Raw genomic sequence first — 25,713 nt, forward strand, 5'->3', positions numbered from 1 at the left:
GTATGACTTTTTTAATTTAAAAAGCATTTTTTAGTTTTTGTAGGTGATGTTGACGAAGTGGGAATATAAAATATTTTTTAATTAGGAAATTTATATTAATATTTTTTACTTATAGGATTTATATTAATATTTTTTACTTATAGGATTTATATTAATATTTTTTACTTATAGGATTTATATTAATATTTTTTACTTATAGGATTTATATTAATATTTTTTACTTACAAGATTTATATTAATATTTTTTACTTACAAGATCTATATTAATATTTTTTTAGTTGCAAGATTTATATTAAGATTTTTTACTTACAGGATTTATATTAATATTTTTTACTTATAGGATTTATATTAATATTTTTTACTTATAGGATTTATATTAATATTTTTTACTTGCAATTTATTATAGCAATAATTTTTTAAGTATTCATACAAGCTGTGAATGTAACAATATTTATGTAACAATATTTGTAACGTTCTTTTTATAAAATTATTAGTAACTTGATATCTGGAATATGGTTTAGGTCAACTGTGTCGACATTTCCCATCAGGTACTACATCCTATTGTCAATTATGTGTGCTGACGGTTACTCGATAGTTTCATCCTTTCGATAATATTCAAACGTGTCGATGATTCTGGAACGTGGAAGGTAGCCATCTTGTTATCTCCTCAAGAATTATGCAAATGTCAGAAACATGCAAATTTTCAAATATATTAATTCTTTTTAACTTAGTAAAGTTATGGAAGGTTAAGTTAAATTTCTTGATATCAAATTTTCAAAAGCAAAAATTTACAAATTTTCAAATATTTGAGTTTCCTGTTCTGAAATCCACAAATTATTGAATTGTCAAATTAAAAAATTTGAAGATCATCAAACTGTTGAATTTCTAAATTTAAAAATCATTAAATCTGTTAAATCCTTCCCCCACTCCTCCCAAAAAAATATTGCCTAAATGTGCTGATGTGAAAATCGTTAAATTCTCAATTTCTCAAATTTAAAATTAGATTAATCAAATTCCCAAATTTAAAAATCATTAAACAGTCAAATAACCAAAATAAAAAATCCTTAACTCAAGCTTCCTAATTAAAAAGTCAAACCCTCAAACTTCCAAAACCAAGAAATTTCAAAAATAATGAAACTCTCAAAAAAGTAATTCAATCCTCAATTACCTGGATCTCTAAAGTCGAGGTCCCAAAATCGCCCCATAAAAAAATACAATTTCATTCGAAGCCATAAGGTGAGTCAGCGCGCAAGATTACGCGATTTCTGTACACACCCGAGTACATTGTATTGGTCGATCTCAGAAAAGGGTTGAAAGCCTGCTTAATTTTGGAACGTAGATTCGAAAGAAAAGAACTCACGGACGAAGGAAGGGGTTAACTTCTAATTGTTTTGTTAAATGACGCGCGAGTAAGAATCCCTGGGAGGACTTAAGCCCGAAAGCGGGCGCCAGCGGTGGTTTCAGTTCATTCCGTCTTCTGTCGCTCTTCCTGTTTTCTTTCTCTTCGTTTCACCTCTCCTCTTCACCGTGCTCCCTCAACCACCTGAATTCTTAGCTTTATTCTCTTCTAAGACTCTCTCTTAATTTCTTATTTCTCCCACCACCGGCCCCCACCGCCTGCGTACTATCTTATCTTTCGCAATTTATACCCGAGAAGAGAGAGAGAGGCTACTGAATGCCAGGCTTAAGCAGACAATGCTTTCAAACGGCGGCTTCGAAGACCTTTCTTTCGCATTAGATACTTTAATTCTTTAAACGTGTCTTTCCGCCGAATACCCTAGGATACCCTCTGCCATTCCTCTTACGGCCTCCTATCAAATTCTTTCGATCGATAAAGAAGATTCTGTTTTTTAAGCGCCATATTGTTCTTCGTACACTCCTTTCTGACACTATTGTCTCGTTACGCTTCGAGATTAACCTTCAGCTATTCATTTCATCGTTATATTTTATTAAACTTTCTTATGTATTCTATTACTTTCTTATATTACGCTATTCGTTACGAAATCAATCTTCTACATTCATTGTTATTTATTGTATCATTCTCCTTTACATTTTCTAGTTGCTGTTTTACGAGGTTACTGTATATTTTAAATTAAGAATGTTACATCTTACGGACGTGTTCGATTATAAATTTTTACCACATATTCTTTCGATCGATAAAGAAGATTCTTAAGCGCCATATTGTTCTTCGTACTTGACATTGTATCCTTACGATACGACATTCAAAAATTGTATAAAATTCTCCATGTATCAAATTAATAAAAGGCACTAAGAATAAAAGAAAATGAAATACAATTGATTTGTAATAGTTCCATTTGTAAAGGTGCAAGTAAGACCCCGATGATAACAAACGCCCGTAGACGCTGAAGTTCGAAAGAAAAGACGATGCGCAACACTTTCTCCGGTTAATTGCGTTAATTGTCCCGGAGCAATATCAGGCGGTAATTAAGGCTGCGACGGCTAATTAAGTTCGAAGCAGAGACATCCGTCCGAGCACTATCACCCCTCCAACCCTCGTCTCGCGACAGGACACAAAGCTGCGGACTAACTGAATTTTCTTGAGCAACCAGGCGTCCATCAAAGATCACAGTACTCGAAGACCTTGCTAGGGCTCTCGAAGGGCATAACCCTTTGGAATTTGCATTTTCTTCGATTTCCGTTCACCCAAAATACCTCTTTGTCGAACTTTTCCACTAAAATCTGTTTAAAACGTTTTCGACCCATCGATAAAATGTGGACAAAGTCTTGAAACGTGGTTAATTTTTTTGCAGAAAAGAACGGTATAAAACGTCACGTTGATGTTTCGTAACAAGATTAGTCGTAATGGAATCAGCGCAGTACAAAGGGATATCAACGTGGTTTTCGAAAAAAAAAAATGAAGTTTGACAGGGGAAAAAAAGGGATACGTGTTTATTCTTGTCGACGAAACTCTGGCTCGTCGCTGAGTATCCGTGACCTATAGCTAAACGCATCTAGTCTGTATACAGGGTGTACGCGATAAGTAATTCACTTACAGCTATATTGAGTTAACCCTTGCTTCTGCAGTGCCTCCATTTAGCCTCTGAAACCCCTGTTTCGATGGTACTTCTGCTCTTCCACCTTTCTGCCCCTTGACTCCCACCCCCGGCGTCGATTACCCCTGTGTCATTCGGTTCTGGCGATATTAAAATTGTCAGACTCCGTCTTGTACATACTGTACACGGCGTGCATTATGTCAACCCACGAGTTGGCGTTTGAGGTAGCTCTTCTAAACACTTATCTCTCCAGGCATCAACTCGTGGATCGACATCGGTACAAATTCTGATAAAAACTTACCCGCCGACGTTACGTTAACTAAATATCTGAAATTCTTCCCATGATGGAATCAGCAGTTCCCTCTGGTTCCGCAGGACTCTTCCCAGATCAAACAAGTCGAATCGATGATGACTCCATAAATAATTGGTCCGGGTATCAACGCGAACAGAGAGATGGTCATCAAAGTGATACCCTGGGCGAAACTTTTATCCTTTTTGTCGACGCTGCGATAATTCACCAGGACATTGCCGATCTTCCCGGAACATGACAGAGTTTGTATGATGCAGCTGAGAACGGTGAATAAAAGATATGGCCCGCTGCAATCATTCGAGCAGATTGCGGCTCTGACTTTGTCGTAATTCATCGTTCGCAAATTATTCGAGTGGATTAATTGATCCTGCACCAGAGGTTGTACGGTGTCATGATCGAAGACGAGGTTCGATGAACTCAGTGGGAGACAACTGCAGTTCCCGAATTCCTTGTCGTTGATTATCGTTCGACAACCTGCGTGACAGGCGGAGAAAAATGTCGTCTTTGATGTCACGTGACAGACCGGAGAGTATTTGACGCCCTCGCAGTTGCACGCGGAATTACAGCTTGATGTCAGACTCATTCTGAAACAATACGCGTGGAACAATTTGTGGTATTTGAAAAATAATTTCAGGTGTTTCGAAACGATGGAGGATGCAAAAAGACTGGACGAAAAGATGGCGGACGAGGGCGGGATGGCCGTAGCTCGCATAATATACTCATCGCGGCATAATAATTCAGAAATTTGCATATACGCGGGCTAACTCCTCAAGTAGGTTATCTATGCTGAAAGTTTTCTTCGTGATATATAACGCATCCATGGCGGAGTAACCGGGGAGAGAAGCCGCGTCTGCATCGCCTTACGTCCACGTCGTTCAGGGGGTTAGGAATACGGAGGGTTAGGGGGGTTAGAGGCAAGGTCCTGGAAAAGCGAAGTTGCCTAACTAGGCGCAAATAGAGTGGAATATACGCTGTGCCAACGGGACGTTATCTTTTCGAATTAGAATTACCAACGGCGAACCTCCTTCCTTTGGTTTAAAAGCTGCCGTTTATGAGAAATTTATGCATGAGCTAGATTATTTATGAGGTTAGCATCGGCTAAAAAGAGTAATTAAAATATATCATTGCAGTCTCGCTTGTTATCTTTTACTGTCTGCACCTAAGGCGTTGTGGAACTACGTTGGTCAGAAAGTTTTGTCCTTAAAAGGTTTTTAAGGAAATGTGAGTTTCGCAAGGTTAGTTGGAAATTACTATTTTTATTAAATTCTTGAATTTGGAAATTTTCTCAAATGTTCAAATTCTCTGTGAAATCCACAAATTCTCAAATTCTCACATTCTCAAATTAGTACTTTCTCAAATTCCCACGTTCTCAAATTTCCACATTCTCAAATTCCCATATTCTCAAATTACCACCTTCTCAAATTTCCACATTCTCAAATTACCACCTTCTCAAATTTTCACATTCTCAAATTACCACCTTCTCAAATTTCCACATTCTCAAATTACCACCTTCTCAAATTTCCACATTCTCAAATTCCCACATTCTCAAATTTCCACCTTCTCAAATTTCCATATTCTCAAATTCCCACATTCTCAAATTCCCACCCTCTCAAATTCCCAAATTCTCAAATTACCACCTTCTCAAATTTCCACATTCTCAAATTCCCACATTCCCCAATTCCAAAATTCCCAATTTCTCAAAAATCCCAAACTTGCTACCCACAATAATCACCTCCACACAAATAACTTTCCTCCCAAAAATATTCCTCCAAAGGCTTCCAGAATTTCATCCCTAAATAGTTATCTCTTAAGGTTATCTCTTAAGCATGAACCCCCATTCATACGATGTACACCATTAATTCTCAACGAGACTCCAATAACGCAAAGGGACATTGACAGCATAACTTCCGTACCTAATCCAAATTTCAGAACCTCATATCAACCTTTGAGGCGATTGTCCCGTTGGTGTCTCATTGACTCTGCCGGACAGTTTCCATGTGTGCACACATATTCGAGGATATTTTACAGATCACGTTTCCTCGATAACTCTGTACACGAACTCCCTCTTTCTCCCTATTACGGTGTATTATAACTACAGATTTTCGACGACGAACTACGAAATATACCTATCCTACCCCCTTCAACCCCGGTCTCTTCGTTTGTACTCTCGGAAACGTTTTCATCTTCAAAGGACCCACCCGGCACGACGTAGTCAGAGGATTACGACCTACAACTCTACATCGAATTAGAATTTAGTGACACGACGATGAGTATGTATACGAGGAGTTTATTGAACGAAGCTGTATTAAATTCGCTATCATTTCCATCCGACAAGGAGATAAAGGAACTCGAGGAAAGAGGACCTGGTTATGGATAGATCAACTTCATGGGTAGTTCCCTCGTTATTAGAACATTTCTCGTGGCAATTTTATAAATGTTTAATGTCTGGTCTGGGTGGGAGCATTTGTAAATTAAGAGGGAAGCAAAAAGAAATGAGAAGACAATTGATCATATGTGAGCACATATGATATACATGTATGTCGTTTGATAGAGGTTGATGTACATTTTGACGAGAGCTTAATATTATTTGCAACTTAATATAATTTAGTGTTGGTGTAATAGGTGTAGAGATAAGGTTTAATGAATATTTTTATCACTGATGGCCACTGTTGTCTCATTATGTTCATACTTATCCTCATCATACGTACGTGTGACATCACATGTGATAGACAGTACTGTTGTATATGTGACATCATATGTGACAGAACACACATGTGACAGGACAGATATATGACAGAATAGAAATGTGATAGAATAGCACTGTTGTACATGTACATGTGACATCACATATGATAGGACAGTAATGTTGTACAGGTACATGTGACATCATATTTGACAGAACACACATATGCCAGGACACATGTATGACATAATAGACATGTGATAGAACAGCACTGTTGTTCATGTACATGTGTCATCACATATGATAGAACAGTACTGTTGTACATGAACATGTGACATCACATATGATAGAATAGTACTATTGTACATGAACATGTGACATCACATATGATAGAACAGTAATGTTGTACATGAACATGTGACATCACATGTGATAGAACACTACTATTGCACATGTGACATCAGATGTGACAAGACAGGTATGTGATAGAACAGACATGTGTTAGAACAGTACTGTTAACATGTACATATGACATCACATGTCCACCATATTTAAAACTGTACTAAAGACACCTGTCGAAAAGGTTAAATTAGTAACAAAATTATTACGAACGCATATAATACCGAATAAATACAACCTGCAGAAAATATCGAACTCCTCACATTTCGGTATATAGCCGAACGGGCTGGTGCCCGTTGGAGCGAGGAAAAAAGATTCTGCACCGATGACACGAAAGCATTTTCCGGGAGCTTTCATGGTGTTCCCGTTCCCAGGGAGGATCCTTTTTACACGGTCGGAGACGCGACCGCTTTTATGTGAGTTAACGCAACGACGCTCGTAGATCCATAACGTAACCCCTCCGACCCTCGTAAACCTGAATTTATTAACACTTCGAACGACGGGAGAGATTTGCTAAATGGTTTTCAATTTGTATCTTAACGCTTCCAGACCACATGCTCGACAGATCTTGCTGGCTGTACCGTATGTACTTCGGGAAAAAGAGTGTATATTTCATGTCTTATTTCAGATTCTATTTCAGACAGGTTTTCTTTATTGCTCGTATCTCCATGGAGATGTTTAAGAAATTTAAATTCGACGGCCGACTCCATTTTTATTGCCCGTGTGGGTAATTGAACGAGGGAGAAAGCTGATCGATATGGATATCGATACTGTATGCATGATATGTTTCGTGGTATGTATTTTGATGAAGGTTATAAGCATTTTATGAGATTGTATGAGGGTGTTGAGGTAATTGTTTAATTGTAATTATCTTTAAGTGTACTTTACTTTGAAATTCATGTATTGCAAAATTATTATATTTAGAAATCTGTATATGCTTAAGTCCATATCCATTTTGTAGTAGGTCTGAACCTTGTTATACTAAATTCCTACATCCCCAAAGTACTGCATCTTCAAATTCCTATATTTGTACAAGACTACAGTCCCGAATCTCTACAACCCCAAATTCCTACATCAGCAAATTACATCTCTGAATTTCTTGTATACCCAAATTCCTGCACCTTCAAAATTCCAGCAACACCATATTCTTACATCCCCAAATCCCAACATCTCTGAATTCCTACATCCCTAAATCCCAACATCTCTAAACTCCTACATCCCCAAATCTCTATATCCATAAATTCCTACATTCCTCCATTTCTGCATTCCCAAATCCATATATTCTCTAATTTCTAAGTTCCCAAATTCCTGTATCCCCAAATTCTCATATTCCTAAATCCCTACATTCCTAAATCTCTGTGTCTTCAAATTTCTATATTTTCAAATACATATATTTTCAAATTCCTATATATCTAAATATCTAAATAACCAAATTAATATACTCCCAAATTATTATCTCCCCAAATCCCTATATACCAAAATCCGAATTTACTAATTTAAAACTACCTGGTTTCTAAGCCGTCGGGTTTCAATAATCAGCGAAAATTCTATATAATGGAGGTGTTTTTTGGAAAAAATTAATTTGAACAATACGTATATTACTAGTCCTGAAATTATAATAACTGAGCAAAACTTAATGCAATACTAGATAATTAAAATACAAAGTAATGAAATGACCCTATAGTTAAAACTCAGCATAATGAAATTACTGTAAAATTGAATTATCAGATACTTAATAAAAATTCAACATAAAGGTTCGTAGTACACTTTCTACATAGTTAAATTATAATATAACAAAATTACAGCATTAAATTATAATCTCATCTGAACATCACAATTACTTTCAAAACATCCCTGAATAAATCTTTGCATCTACCACAAAATCTGAAATATCTCTATTCTTCCTTAGGTAAATTAAAAGATAACAAAGTTACATATTTAAATTACAATCTCATAACTAAGCTCAAAATATCTTTAAATAAATCTTTAGATCCACCACAAGATCCGAAATAATATCCCCACTCTTTCATAGCTAAATTACAATAAAATATTATAATATTATAATAAATATTATAAATATTATAAATATTATAATAAATTACAATATGTAAATTGCAATCTCATAACTAACTTCAAAATATCTCGAAAAGGAGATCTCATAACTAACCTCAAAATATCTTTAGATCCGCCACAAGATCCGAAATAATATCTCTACTCTCCTACAGCTAAATTACAATATAATAAAATTACATAATCAAATGACAATCTCATAACTAACCTCAAAACATCTCTAATCTCTAAATCCACCACAAAATCCCAAATAATATCTACTCTTCCACAATCATCAATAAAACCTGTCTCGTTATAAATTAACCTCCAAAAAAAGTAGTATCAAAAACTAAGTAACAAGGTCCAAGTATATTCAGATGCATCGAGTATAGCGGTCGTAATTTGTCGGGGTAAGCTTCGGCAAATTAGCTCCGGGCATACGTTACCCTCGCCTAGGACCCTTTCCGGTTCCCCTAACTCCCACCTCCTCTCCCCCGTGTCTCTCTAAAAATCTCCCGAAAGCTTGGCCATCCCCCGTGTGTCGATCTCGCGTGTTTGGACACACGCGTACAAGCTTGTACATCCTCGGAATACAAGGAAGCCGAGGAAAGGAGAAAGCTCGCGTCGCTTTCGGTTAAAGCCACCGGTATGAAAGAAGGATGCCTTCGTTCCCGTATCAGGGGTGGCTTCCCGAACGAAGGAACTACCCTCCCGTGCCTCCCGGGAGGGACGGGTTATTCCTGGTTCGATGCGAAAGCCACTCTCGGCTGGAAGGCGTGAGTGGCAAAAGCTCCGCCTGCAAGCTTCGCCGGAACACGCCCCGATGGCGTAGCTTTGCCACCCACCGTGGCGATTCTGGAAAATAGTCGGACCAGACCGTGTCACCCGTTTCAGGCTTCGACCGGTAACCCCTCTACCGCGGGTTCAACGAGACCCGTAAGTCCTTCCATCCCTGATCCATCCCCTCTCACCCCATCTTTTCTACCTTTTTCCCTCCCATAGCTAGCTTTCCATCCTCCGGTCTCCACCCCTTCCTCCGAACTTCGGTCCACTTTGCACACAGATTGCATGCCCGGCATTTGCGGATGCAATCGTTACACCCTCTTCCTTTTTACCGGGAGGATGAGTGTGTGCGTGCACACGCGATCGTTTGCATGGGGACGCCTAGCGGAGTGCACGTATGGGGATACAGGGAGGGAAGTTTTCAGCCAAAGCCTGCTTGATGCTTTATTGGCTTCGGCTTCCGATAAGGAACGATGGGATACCATGGGAAATTTTGTACACGGGAGGGAACAGACTGGGGAAACTGGATTTGTAATTGACGGAGATTCCCTTCTTTCGAGCGCTGGATACTTGTGGGTCATCGGGGTGAGGTTTAATGACGAGAGGATATCTTGATTTCGTATGTTTCGGATTCTTTGAGTTTGGGTGCAATTTTGATGAGGCGTTTAAGAGCTGAAGTTTGTTGTAGTGGATTTAATTCTTGGCGTGGTTTCGAGGTTCTTACATTTGGGGAGTATTTATTTTAAATGGAGGTGGTGGAGATTTTAGAATTTTGATTAAATTTAATTAGTAGTAGTAATTGGTATTCAGTGGTAATATTTAGTAGTATTACTGCTGATCAGTTGAAAGATGGATGAGGGTGAAAAAGGGTTTGTAAAGTTACTTTGACTTCTAACTTATGTAGCAGTACATATAATCATGTATACAATAAATTTGAAGTACAAAAAATTTGTATATTGTATAATCATTTAAATGCAACAAACTGACAATATGTATGAATAAAAAAAAATGTATATATGAATATGTAATATATGTACTGTATGCATATGTGAATATGTAATCTATGCATCGTGCACATATATGAATATGTAATCTATGTATCATGCGCAGATGTGAATATGTAATCTATGTATCGTGCACATATGTGAATATGTAATCTATGTATCATGCACATATGTGAATATGTAATCTATGTATTATGCACATGTGTGAATATGTAATCTATGTATTCTGCACACGTGGATATATAATTTACATATGTTTCATATACATGGATACATAATTTATATATTGTGCATACACATGAATGTATAATTTGTATGTTGTGAATACATATGAATAATTTATACATTGTACATATATGTATGTAAATATTAAAAATGGCTCTCCACTCATCATACCACAAACTAAATATTAAAGTGCGAAGTTTTAAAGATTTTATTAAAATAAAATGTTACATAAATACTTTTAATGTTAAATTGCTAATAACATGTGTCACGAAAATCCACACCATCGTCTCAGCTGGAACTTTCGACATCTACAATCGGATTTGAAAAGTGTAAAATGTTGTATCGCTGAACGAAATCTCCCGATTTTTCCAATCTGTCACGGAGAATTTATCCGGAAGAAGATTTTCGGCTGACTTAAGCTGATGTGTGGTAAGCAGCGTGTGTTCCCTTTGTTTCAAATTTAAAGACACATTTGTTACATGGCAAGTAGTAAATATTATAGGAAACTTAGATCCATCATGTGAATTTAACTTTGATGCATTTTCTAGGTTATATTAATTCAATATGGAAATTTGATATTTGGTATTTTGTTAATAAAAAATTCTGTTTAGGGAATTTTTATTAATTGGAAAAATTTAGTGTATATTGTTGAGTAAAATAATATTTGATTGTGTTGAAAAATTAGGGAGTTATATTTGAGAATAGGGATGAACAAAATAGTGGATGAAGAACAGATTTATTTTAAATTCATAAAATCATAAATTCATAAATTATTTTCCAATTGTATTTCAATTTTCTATGACAAATTCTGGTTATCATTTTTTAATACAATTCAAATTCACTCAAATTCACAAATTATTTCATCTACCAGTTAGCACTAAAAACTAACTCTCCCAAATTACTGCCAAAACACTCACCCATCAAAAACATCAAACTCCTAATTTTGCAATTTGCAACACGTCTCAATAAACAAAACGACCAAAGTCCTCTTCAAATTTCTCCTACACATATGAATATCATAAGTGTCGCAGTATCAATCGAACGCAGTATAAACCTGCGGGCGGGTCTCGAATGACCCAGTATGGCTCGTTCAAAGGTTAATGGAAATTCCTGATAAGCCGAAGATAAATGGAGAAAAAAGGTATAAATTGCGAATATGCGTACAGGGTTTTCATGGTAATAGTTGAATGTTGAATGGCAGATGTCACGTGAATAATGGATTAACTGACGAGCACTCCCCTTAATCCTAGGATTATCTATTCTAATACCCGAGCACTATCGGGACTTGTTCGAGATTAAGCTGACCAATCAGACCGATTAGCTTCTATCGATTCGAGCGAATCGATATCGATAAGTTCGATCGAAATGTGGACTCGATTTTTCTGTTTTGGACACGTTTGTGTAGTTGTTGTATTGAACATGTGTGTGGTCATATGTGATATGTAGATGCAACTCGTGATTTGTTAAGTGGACCTTGGATGAAGGCATAAATAATACTGAACTTAAATAATGAACAAACTGTTTTATATATAGAAACGTTTGTATGGATTTTATAGTTATATTGAACATGTGTGGTCATATGTGATATGTAGACGCAACTTGTGACTTATTAAGTGAACCTCCATGAATGATTGCAGAACATTGAATTTTCATAATGAACAAACTGTTTTAAACATAGAAACGTCTGTATGGATTGTATAGTTGTATTAAACATGTGTGGTCATATGTGATATGTAGATGCCACACATGACTTGTTACGTGGATCTTCGTGAATGAAAGCAGAAATAACACCGAATCTAAATAATGAACCAGTTACTGTTTTAAACATAGACACGTCTGTATGAATTGTATAGTTGTCATATTGATCATGCGTGGTCATATGTGATGCATAAATACAACTCGTGGTTTGTTAAGTGGATTTTCGTGAATGAAAGCAGAAATAACATCGAATCCTAAATAATGAACCAGTTACTGGTTTAAACATAGACACGTCTGTATGAATTGTATAGTTGTCATATTGATCATGTGTGATCATATGTGATACATAAATACAACTCATAATTTGTTAAGTGGATCTTCGTGAATGAAAGTAGAAAACCGAATTTAAATAACGAACAAACCCTTTTAAACATAGAAACGTCTATATAGATTCTATAGTTATATTAAACATGTGTGGTCATATGTGATATGTAGATACCACACGTGATTTGTTAAGTGGACCTTCGTGAATGAAAGCAGAAATAACACCGAATTTAAATAATGAACAAGAAACTGAGGCAACTGAAAACGACAACCATTATTACGTAGCCTATACACAGGAAACCGGAACTGATATGAAGCATCACGACAGATATAATCAACCTGTTAATATATCGTGTGTGTTACAAATGTTGGTCAAGTGTCGTTGATTCACTTTTTAACCGGTGATAGGTCACTTTAAAATATCGATTCGTAGTTGCACGATGTTGATATTGTTGGTGAATGACAACTTCGGTAATTTTTTTTATTTTTGGATTTATAGGAAATTTTTGTATTTCTGAATGTAAAATTACTGAACGAACCAAATCAAATATTTCTCATTCTGAGTTGTGGAATTTGGGTAGAAAAATTACTAATTTGGGTAAATTACTAATTCACTTAATTACATAATTTTTTTAATTGAACTATAGTTTCAATATTCCTCATTGAATTATTCCTTCAATTTATTAAAATGAATTATTAATCCAATACTTTGAATAAAATTATTAATTCAATTTTTTGAATCAAATTCTTTAGATTGAATTGTTAATTCAATTTTGTGAATTGAATTTTTAATCAAATTTTTTTAATTAAATTTTTAATCAAATTTTTTTAATTAAATTATTAATTTGATTGTTTCAATTAAATTATCTGACAAAGATCAGTGATAACTGTATTTTATATTTTATATAGTAACTGTATTTACATGGTTGTTTAATTAAATGACACAATATTTGGACATACTATGTATGATCGAGTACCAAACAGATATCAAGAAGAAATAGAAAAATCTATACACATAGTGCCACAGTTTGACGATAAACCTAGTTCATCGGAAAAACCCACACAAAAAGGATAATAAGATCGCGCTTCCGAAGTAGATAATTATTTACTACATATGATTTCCGTAAGAGAACTTGAATGAAATGAATATTGTAGTCTATGTTTATGATGTAACTTTGTTCAGCACCTCTTTGTAGAAATACAAACTTTGTAATTAAATTTTCTATGCGCTGCAATTGAAACTACTGAAACTATCATGAAAGTAATTTGATATTTGTTGTAATATTAGTATTATGGTATTTATGGTAATATTTATGGCAATATTAATATTATGGTATTCATGGTAATATTTATAGTAATATTAGTATTGCAATATTTATGGAAATTTTATATCAATTTTATAGCAATATTAGTATTGCAATATTTATGGTAATATTTATAGTAATATTAGTATTGCAATATTTATAGCAATTTTATAGCAATATTAGTATTATAATATTTATGGTAATATTTATAGTAACATTAGTACTGCAATATTTCTTCTTACAAAATATAGTTCAATTACTACAAACACTACATTCACAAAAACTTGTAAAAATTTTTCAAAACACCATCACTAGTTTCTGAAAGCAAGTTTTCATAACCAATTAATATTTGTAATATCGCAACAATATTACTTAATAAATAAATTGTACACAAGATATATATATAAAAATGTACCCATTCTCAAAAGACTATTACATTTCAAAAATCAAATACCTTCATCTACTCAAATCTCATCAAATACCATATCGTAAATTCAATAAAAAAAATTTTCTCAAAATAGTCCGATTAACGATGTCCGCTTAACTCAAAATTTTCCCTATATTAAAAAAGAAATTTAAAAGTGAAGTTCATTGAAGTTTAAACAAAATAAATTTGTTACATTTTCATGTATTTAATATTAGTGCCAAATGAACTAATTTTTATTCATTCAAAATACCTATAAGAAATACATATAACTAATTAATTAATGCATCAAGGTACACCAACTGCGTACAGTATTAATATAAATATTAAAGCATCGGTTAAGTCGAAGAAAATTATTACTATTTTCGCAAGCACCTGTTTATATATCATCCAAAACAAGTGGAATTTACATCGCAAATAAATACTCGGGAATCAACTTTAATTACGCTGTAATTTATACAAACATCAAAGGAACAGTATCGACGCAGAGCTAACTAGATTTTGTTATAACTTATTATAACTAGATTTTGTTATAATTACGCTGTAATTTATACAAACATCAAAGGAACAGTATTGACGCAGAGCTAACTAGATTTTGTTAAAACTTATTTAAATTTTAGTGCTAGCTACTCTGCTCCTGCCGATTATATTTGTTACTGCATACATTGCTAAATTTTCGAATTTGTGTATTTCAAATTTTGCATTTCTAAAGTTATATTGTCAAAATTTTTATGGGACTCAAATTTCCAGATTTCGACATTTTTACACTTTTTAATTGACTAATTGTTCAAACTCCTAAATTTTTGTATTTTTCTATCTGTCACATTTCTAAATTTTTGTACTCTTCTATTGATCACATCTCTAAATTTTTGTACCTTTCTGTCAGTTACATCTTCAAATTTTTATACTTCTGAATCGACCATATCTTTCAATTTTCATATCCACCCTTCACATTAAATACATCCACATTAAGGGTTGAAAGAGCAAGGAACACTAATCACCACAAAATATCAAATTTTCAAATGAAGTGTCGAATGTCTTTGTTTCACATCGAAGAAAAAATGAAATCAGCAAAAAATTCCTGAAATTTTCAATCAAACTCGATGCTCCATAAGGGTTGAACTCCACTACAAAAGCACGGAAACCTAATCATTACTGAGTACCTCAAACTCAAGTAAAATATTCGATATAATTATACCTTGAAGGTATAACCGCTTAAGAAACTAAGAATCTGAATCAGTGAAAAATTCCTCAAACTTTCAACAAGACTACCGGTACATCCTCACTGAGAATTGAACTCTGCTACAAGAACAAGAAAGCCCGATCATCACAAAGTATCTCAAATTTTCAAACAAAAGGCCTGTGACATAAATGTCTCAGTTTAACATCGCTCAAGAAACTAAAAATCTGAGTCAGTAAAAAATTCCTCAAACTTTCAACAAGACTCCCGGTGGATCCTTACTGAGAATGTAACTCTGCTACAAGAACAAGAATTCCTAATTATTAAGTATCTCAAATATAAAAATGTAGAAAGTAACTTTCATAAATGTCAATAACGTCCGAAATCTAAATATCTTAATATCACTCAAGAAACTAAAAATGTGAATAAGCAAAAAATGCCAGAAATTTTCAAGAAAACCAATGCATCGACGTTAAGGTTTACCAGGGCAGCCCCTGGTGCCCCGTCGCCGTCGTTAACGGTGTGCACGGTGTTGCATGCACACAGGTGCAGCCTGTGCACCTGTGTACGTGGCATCTTATCTTTAGCCACACCCCCGGAATGAATGCGGTACCGGGCCAAGGAGGGAACAGGGGATACCGGAAAACTAGCTCCCGGACCAGAAGTGGGAGATCGGCGCGAAAGACGAGGACCGAGCGCGATAAGTGGAGGCAGAGAAGAACGGGACAAAAGATTATACACAGACAGAAAGGGGTGATTAAGGCAAAGCGCGGGAGGAAAATAAAGAAAAATATCGAGTAGAGCGAAAGAAAAGTGTAGAGTGTAAAAAAGGAGAGAACTCGAGGGAGAAAGGGGAGTAGCGGATGAGCGATAGAGAGAAGGATAACATGATCGGAAAGGATCAGGAGGAGGACGAAGAACGAAGAAAGGAGAAAGACAGGAAACTGGCGCGGATGACGAAGGTAGTTTCTGGAGGGTTTGAGGGTGAACCCCATCCGCGTGAGGACCAGGATGGTCCTCCGCTGTGGGCGATGCTGGTCGCGTCGAGGTGGTGGGGTGACAACGACGGTAGGTAGGGCGTCGTAGGGGCAGAACCAGCGCCGCGACGCCTTGGCACGCACAGTCGCGCCTCGAACGCCGTCCCATGTGAACGTGTTGTTCCCGCGATTCGTGTCGATTTTTTTTCTCACCCTGCACGATGTCCGATTAACTCAAAATGAACAGTGTATTCTGAACGATATCGGGTGTCATCGAGTGACATGCGTCAAATTTTTCAGAACAGAATGCACAGTGTAGCAAACATGTGTTTGTCGCAACAGTGAACGAACAGTGGAATTGATGTATCAAAATGTAAATCTGCCTTTTGGGAATTGGCTGACACGTGTGTGATCTGGTGATCTAATCGATATTACGAACGATATTAATTATTGATGACGTCGAGATTGAAGATCAGATGTGAGACGGTTGTAGTAGAGAAGGGACACATGTGACTACGATTGCAAATCCGTTAATACGGTTGGAAAGCATCGAGAAGTAGGTGATAATCGACGAAGCAACGAACGATTAATGAGAGTGTGTAATTAAAAATGACGGGTCGCGAGTCCCGGAATTATTAAGGGACTCTTTACGAGGGAATGGATTTTCAGAGCGCTATGGACACGTTTGTAGAGGCATGGATGGCTGCTAATACGAAACCAGAACAGATACAGGTAAATCATGTAATCATTATTATTAATCCCTTCGTCAATGCGATGTCATGCATTTTGGAACAAAAAGTGTCTACTTGACATTTGTAACTGTACTCAATGTGTATTATTTTAGAACAGAAACTTTTTTAAATCTAAATTTTTTTTTGGAGCACAGAATATTCTGACAATTGTTATTGTTAACTGTTATGTTGTTTTTGATGTTAACAGTGACACAAATAAAGAATTGACATTTTTTAATTTTTTGAAAAAACAAATACAAGTATTATTATAAATTGTGTTGTAATTAATTGTTATATTATTTTGACATTAATAGTGTAAATAGAAGTATGTCAATTTTGGATGGGATTTATTAAAATTTATAATTTTTGAAGTAGTGAATATATGAATATATTAGTATAATTAATTGATTATATTGATTTTGACATTTATGGTGATAGAAACATGACAATTTCAGAAGAAAGACATTTCTTATGGTAGTAACAGGTAATATTGTTATGTTGCTGCTTGACATTAATAATGTCATCCTTAAAAAACTATTAATTTTAAAAGAAGGACTTTTCAAAATTCAATAGAAGATTTCTTTCTTCTTTTTCAATAGAAAAAATAGCATTTCATTTTCATGAAATCCGAAGTCTTTTCTAGTTTGCAAAGATATTATATAAAATTTAGACAAATTTATATAAATTTAGTGTTGCAACATTAAGTCACAATTTTTTCAAACTCTTTCAAACTGCTCCATAAATTATATATTAATTTTTTTATTTCATTATAATAAATCTAAAAATATATGAAGCACTAAATAATTTTAATTTAAATAGTAAGGGTTGTAAAAAACAGTATAGTCTTTGCTTATTAATAATAAATATTGAATGTATAAATGGAAGATAAATTTTGAAAATATTTCTTTTAATTGAATATGTACTTAGAAATGAATGATCGTGGTAGTATGACAAGATTAGTATCCATGAGTAGCATCGTCGAGAAGTAACCCCTTCTACATTACACAGCCAATTGGCCACCCTATCAGTTTCTGCCCTCTTGGGTACTTTCAACTCGTCACCTAGTTAGTACCCTGCTATCAATTTGCCCATTTTCCGTCGCATCTTAGAATAGCAAGTTTATTTGCACGAAATTGATTGTGTGTCGAAGAAATAATGTACGAAAAAGAACGAAGTACGAGGAGAAAAAATTAGTCGCCTTCATTTTAATTACAGTAGTAATTAAATTTAGTAAAACTAATTCAGAACTTTTAGCTTCATAGTATAAAAAGCAAACAACATTTAAAATTTAAGAATTTAAAGTAAAATTCAGAAAACAATTTCAAGTTTATAATTATTAAATTTGAAAAACAAAAATTTCACTAAATAAAAATTGCTTTAAAATACAGAAAATGATATTTGAAGTTTCAAGTATAAATTCAGTATGAAGTTAAAAAAGTAAAATTTAATTTATTGCAAAAATAAGAAAATAAAATTGAAGTCAGTATAAAATGAAGGGAATGAAATTTGAAGTACAAAATTTACAAAATAGAATGTAAGATTGAAAGTTCAAATTTAGTATAAAATTTAGAATGTAAGATTAAAAATTTCAAGTTCGATATTAATGCATAAATAGATTTAATTAAAAATTGAAGAAGTAAGATTGAAATTAGTATCGAAAATAATAAAAGAAAATTTAGGTTACTATCATAATAACAAAATGGGATGAAATTAGTAAAAAATGAACAAAATTTCAAGTCAGTATAAAATTTCTCGAACACAATTTCACCAATTGTAAAATGCACCAAATAGAATTTAATCCACTGTAAAATTCATCAAGCACAATATAAGCTACTGTAAAATTCACTAAACACAGTGTAATTCACTGTAAAATTCACCAAACACAATTTATCCCACCATAAAGTTCACCAAACACACTTCACCCCTTATAAACCTCACCAAATACATTTTAAACTAATACAAAACTACCCAACTACAATTTGAACCACCCTCAAACTCCACTGCCCCTCCAAACTCAAAATCCCCTCAAAACACAAAAATTAAAAAATTACAACCCATAACTCAGCTTAAGAAAGATTCAGCTCCCTCAAAAGTCATCGAATGTCAACAAATGTTAATTCAGAGCTCTATTCAGTAAAAGCACAGTAAGCTTTCGATTGAGGGACACGACAAGATGGCATAAGTTTTGAACGGAAGTGTAGAAATTCCGTGGTGTAAAATTTTCGAACGCTAAACGGGGCAGTAGAGATAGAGTGGAGAGGGTTGAGAGATAATCCTTGGTAAAACCGCGGATCGTACGTGTTGCGTGGATGGACGCATATACGTTTACACGTGTACGTACGGGGGGTCACGGGTTCTGACCACGATACGGATGTGCCCATGCCTTCTTCCTGTGCCACGACCACGTTCACATTCTGGCATTCAGTGCAATAAGACCGCATCTCCATTGATCGGTCGATCTCTTTGTCGTGAAACATTTTTTAACCCTTCCTGAAAATGTTCGGTTTTCTTCTTTTGGATGATGTGCGAAATGGGGTGAGAATAATGTATCTTGAGATCGGTTGCTGAAATTGCGTTTAGTAATTTTAATGATAAGTTAACTGCTCTTGTTAGTGGTTAATGAATGGTTGTTGTGGATGCAACTGATGAAATTAATGAATACTAGGTAGTAATGAATAGTAAATGATAGTAGTATTAATAGTAGAATAGTATTGGTACTGCTAATGATACTGTTGGAATGCTAACAGTAATTCTACTAATAGTAGTACAATATTAGTACTGGTAATATTGAGTTTACTAATAGTAGATTACTATTAATACTAATAATAGTTGTGTTAATAGTAAAATACTAGTGGTGGTACTAGTAATGATTCTACTAATACTAGAATACTAATGGTAATTTTATTAAGAGTAGTACAATATTAGTACTGGTAGTATTAATTTCACTAATAGTAGAATACTATTAATACTAATAATAGTTCTGCTAATAGTACGATACTGACAGTATTACTGGTAAAAATTCTACTGATAGTGGTATACTAATAGTATATCTGTTAATAGTAGTACAATATTAGTACTGGTAATATTAATTTTACTAATAGCAGAATACTATGAATACTGATAATAGTTGTGCTAATAATAAAATACTAGTGATACTACTAGTAATGATACTACTAATACTAGAATAATAATAGTAATTTTATTAATAGTAGTACAATATTAGTACTGGTAATATTAACTTTACTAATAGCAGAATACTATTAATACTGATAATAGTTGTGCTAATAATAAAATACTAGTGATACTACTGGTAATAATACTACTAACACTAGAATAATAATAGTAATTTTATTAATAGTAGTACAATATTAGTACTGGCAATATTGATTTTACTAATAGTAGAATACTATTAATACTAATAATAGTTCTGCTAATAGTAAAATACTAGCAGAAGTACTAGTAATAATTCTACTGACACAATTAATACTACTAATAATAATTTTACAAATACCAGAATATTATTAGTGCTACTAACAATAATTCTATTAATACTAGAATACTATTAATGCTACTAATAGTAGTTCTACTAATAATAAAATACTGCTAGTGGTTGACTATTAATAGTACTAGTATAGTAACAATAAGTATAAATAAATAGAAAGTAACTCCTACTATTAGTATTTAACGACTACTATTAATAGTATTAGTAGTATTTACTACTATTAGGACTACTATTAGTAGTATTTAATTTTAGTATAGTTGGAAAGATAAAGTTGAGCCTAAGTATTATAGTAATTGGTCAGATTCGACCCTGTTGATCTACAAATACTCATAAATATAAACAAATATAAATAATACAAGTAACAGAAAATAATGAACATACATTTATTTATTAAAATATCCATCAAATTTGTCTATAAAAAATAACTAAAGGGGTGTAGAGCCAAATAAAAATTAATTATAAAATTTCTATAAAATAACTTATAACCCTATATGAAAATCAAATTTTTATACAACAAAATTCTGCAATAAAATAATTTAATAGAATTTAATATACATTAATTGAATAACTAAATGTAGTTCTTTTATTCTCATAAGAACCATATTTGTACATCTTTTTTAGAATCCTACATTTTACACATTGACTGAACGACAAAATTGAAGGTAATTTTGTATACCTCTAATTTGTCCCCTAGATTCCCCTGGTTCGATTACAAAGAATTTAATTTGAAAGGGAATTTGAACGGTATTACATGGTGTTTGCCGCACGTTTAAATCGACTGTTCCCCTTTTACGATTCTTTTCTACGGTGTAACAAGCATGCGGTTTCCGCTGTTAAAAATTGAGGGGTAAATCCAGGAAAGGCAATTCGTACATAATAACGGGGATCTGCGGCAAATGAATTTCAACTTTCCAGTTCTATTACATAATTACTTAGAATTAGAATATATGTGTGCCACTTTATCAATAGGCACAGCAAGTGTTTCGTACAGAAACGTTAAAAAGTCACAAACGTTTGTTATACTTTTCTTTTTCGGATAATTTATGAAGTTTCTCAAATCACATCGTCGATATTCGATGCCTTTGAATAATAAATTCAAATTTATTAAAAATTTTGATTTTTAAAATTCATTAAGAATTATGATTTTTAAAATTCATTAAAAATTCTGATTTTTAAAATTCATTACAAATTTTGATTTTTAAAATTCATAAAAATTTTGCTTTTCGATAAATTCAAAATGGATAAGAAAATTTAATAAATTAAAAGTAGTAATGAATTAATTAATTAAAGAAATTGATTTAAATGAATGAATGATTAAGTAAAAATGAATCAAAATTAGTTATTGATATAAAAAAGATACATTAATATATCTCTTCATTGTCTGATGAATATTAACTGATTGAAAAGTGCCAAGAATGTAAAAGAAATTCAAAAATTACAAAAATTGCAAAATCTCAAAATTCCAAATTGTCAGTCTTAAAATCCCTAGAAAATTCCTAGAAAATTCATAAACCCTCAGAAAATGCCTAGAATATAAAAAATGTCCTAACAATCAAAAGTTCCAAAATCTCAAAATTCGAAATTGTCGAAGTCCCAAAATCCGTAGAAAATCCCCAAAACCTTAGAATGTGTCAAGAGTATAAAAAAGTCCAAATTGTCGAAGTCCCAAAATCCCTAAAACCTCAGAAAATGCCAAAAGTATAAAAAACCTCAAATTGTCGAAGTCTCCAAATCCCTAGAAAAACCTCAGAAAGTGGCAAGAATATAAAAAACCCCAAATTGTCGAAATTTCAATATTCCCAGAAAATCCCTAAAACCTCATAAAGTGCCAATAGTATAAAAAAATCCCAAAAATCAAAAATTCCAAAATATCAAAGTCCCAATCTGTCAAAGTACCAAAATCCCTAAAACAAACTACTATACTCGCATAACATCTCAAATTGTCAAAGTCCCAAAACGCCAACAACCTCGAAAAACCCCAAAAATTCCTAACAATGAAGCTCCCAAAATCTTCAAAGAAGAAATAACTGAACAACACCAGTTTCAATCACAAAGTATCGTGACAGAATAGTTCGAAGAGCGTGTTAATATTTTGTCGAAGAAACTATAGTCAATCGTGCGTATATGTATAGTCTGAGGATAAGTTCAGGGCACGCATGGTCACGGTATTTGACCACCCCAGCTACCGGAATGATTGTAATCCATCTATCCGGCCGGCAAAGCCGATACATCAAATGCACGTTGAATTTTTCTCGGCCCTTTTCCTGATCGTTTCTTATTCTGTCTTTCTGTCACGCCATTGTATCGACGTTTTGTATATTAAATCGTATTAACATTTCTAACGGTCTTTGTACGTATCTGGTTACGCATCGTGGCTCACCATTGCAGTTTATTACTTTTGATTTATCGCGATCGTTGCACATAATGTTATGCAAAACTGATTTTTAAAAGTACGGTACATTGATATATGGAGGATTTCTTAATTTGCGAGCTGGAATTTTAGGTGTTTATTGGGTTAGGTTTTGTAGATGGATTTTGGGGATGTGGACAATTTTTGTGTTATACGTGAATTTTTTTAGTTTTGGTTTTATTTGTTGGTTTTTAGTTTTAGTTGCAGGTTTTTGTGGAGTTTCAGTTTTAGGTTTTTGTGGAATTTGAGTTGTGGGCTTTTGTGGAGTTTCTGCTTTATTTTTGGGTGCTTTGGGTTTTGGTTTTATTTGCAAGTTCTTGTGGAGGTTTCGTTTGCAGATTTTGGTTTCGTTTGATAGTTTTTGTAGAGTTATGATTTAATGAGTGTTTGATGCAAAATTGACTGAATATTAATACAATTTAATTTAAACATGAGGTAAAACTAATTCAATGCTAACTAAATGTAATTCAAAATAAATTTTACATTATCTAAGAACACAGTTTACAAGCAATTCAATAGTAAAAGAAAGTGCAATTCAAAGTAAATTTAACATTATTTAGGAACTTAATTTGTAAGAAATTCAACACTGAATTTTATAGCTAATTCAAAGTTGATTTAGTGTAGCTCAAATCTAACCTAACCTAAATCTAGTTCAATACTAATCCAAATTTGAAACAAAAGTAATTAACTAATACATTCAACATAATCCAAAAACCTAATTTACACGAAATTTAGTACTAATGCAAATTCAATTTAAAATTAACAGAATTTTACTTAAACCTAACCTAAAATCATCTAATATTCCAATTTATCTCAAAACTAACCTAAATGATCAAGTCTCAGCTAAGCAGTCTTTTCACAAACCAAAAGCTCCATAAATTAATTTATTCAATTTTCAGAAAATATAACACTTACAAACATTTTCCTCATTTTTCTACAATAATGCAGACAAACAAATTTACATATCATAATCCTATAAAGTCATAAAACAATTATCGTTTTACGTTTGCGTTTTATTCACAGGCTGATAAAAAGACAGATTTACCACAATCATGTAAATTCATCAAATAATTTTTGTTTTACCTTTGTTTCTTTTTGTGGAACGACAAAAAACCATTTACATACCACAGTCGTATAAATTTATCAAATAATTTTTATTTTCACTTTGTATCTTTTGTAGAAGAATAAAAATATAGATTTATCCATTAGAATGATATAAATTCATAAAATAATTTTATTTTGACTCTGTTTCTTTTGCAGAAGAATAAAAATATAGATTTACCTATCACAACGATATAAATTCATCATCAAATTCGTCAAATAATTTTTTTTTACGTTTATCTCTTCTGTAGAAAGATAAAAATATAGATTAACCTACCACAACGACAAATTCATAAAATAATTTTTATTCATCTAGATTTTCTTCATAGAACAATAAAAGAACAGATTTACGTAGCACAATCGTGAAAATTCATCAAATAATTTTTGTTTTAATTTCGTTTCTTCTGTAGAAAGATAAAAATATAGATTAACCTACCCCAACGACAAATTCATAAAATAATTTGTATTCAACTACATTTTTTTTCATAGAATGATAAAAGAGCAGATTTACGTGGCATAATAGTGGAAATTCATCAAACAGGTTCCCTTCAACATTTGTTTTTCTCTGGTCTTTCTAGAATGATTGAAAGAACCTGATTTACGTAACGTAATCGTTTAAAAGCATCAATCCGTGGATTATCTGGCTGGAGAAGAGGGCCATTTATTGTACACGGATATCGGCCATCTGATATTACGATAAGCCTGATTAGAATGTTGCACGATTAACGTGAACTGCGAAGACATTCAATTCCATCGTATCGATGTCCGATAAATACAGATATTATTACATTTCGCCTGATGTTATTTAATCATTGATCTCCCGACGAGGAACGATTTCGAGGCACATCGCGTTCGCGTAATTATTGGCTCGCTTGAAATATTCACGGGAAAATTTTCGCTCCGTACGAAACTTAATCACTGATTTGGAACTTGAGTACGTTGTAGAATAATTTCGAATATTGAAAACCAGTTCGCGACCAGTCGTCGGACTTATAAACTGGTTCTTAATAAACACTGAAACATTATATTGATGAAAGAAGCCGAAACACTCGGATGCTTAAATTGAATTGAGTTCTTTAACTCTTCAATATCATCTCCGCTGCGTTTGCTCGGTTCCGAATGTGCCAATCGCGTGAAAGATTTAAATATTAATCGATTAATGGCTGCCATACAAATAACGAGCGAATACTTGCAAATGGACTTTTTCGTTTGTAAGCCATTTCTTTATCGTAATTATTTTTTTATTACTGCGTGCTCGTAAATTTTCTGTTCGAATTATCAAGCAATTGTGAATAACGTACAATTTTTATTTATGAGTCACTTTTTTTATTATTTTTAAAATAACTGGTGCAGAGAAAACTGAAATTAAAGTTCTTTGTCTGTAACAAATTATTTTTTATTCGAAGAGTTATTTTTTTAAATTTGTTAACAATGCAGAATTTTTCTTTGGGAGTCACTTTTTTAATTATTTTTCAATAACTGTTGCAATGAAAACTGAAACTAAAATTCTTTGTCTATAAAATTATTTTTTATTAAAAGAGTTGTTTGTAAACAATTTTAAACAAGATTGATAACATTCGTAAAGAGCCATTTTT

At 33.3% G+C, this 25,713-nt stretch overlaps 2 protein-coding genes across 4 annotated transcripts in view; one reads left to right on the plus strand and one right to left on the minus strand.

The window, feature by feature from the left end:
- The window catches only part of LOC100881292 (Organic anion transporting polypeptide 33Eb), a 136,794-nt gene that overhangs the window by 18,168 nt on the left and 92,913 nt on the right, over positions 1-25,713 (minus strand). The gene's annotated exons all lie outside the window — the stretch shown is intronic.
- The window catches only part of dve (SATB1_N and homeodomain domain-containing protein dve), a 69,057-nt gene continuing 59,835 nt past the window's right edge, over positions 16,492-25,713 (plus strand). For 2 of the 3 annotated variants that reach the window (XM_012295588.2, XM_012295590.2), the window contains exon 1: positions 16,493-17,106. In XM_012295588.2, the coding sequence (XP_012150978.1) occupies positions 17,032-17,106 (75 nt within the window). In that variant the 5' untranslated portion in view covers positions 16,493-17,031. Of the gene's footprint in view, positions 17,107-25,713 lie in introns of all 3 variants that reach the window. The other variant, XM_003707650.3, reaches the window with a different exon arrangement.

This window comes from Megachile rotundata, chromosome 2, assembly GCF_050947335.1.
Source record: "Megachile rotundata isolate GNS110a chromosome 2, iyMegRotu1, whole genome shotgun sequence".
NCBI lineage: Eukaryota > Metazoa > Arthropoda > Insecta > Hymenoptera > Megachilidae > Megachile > Megachile rotundata.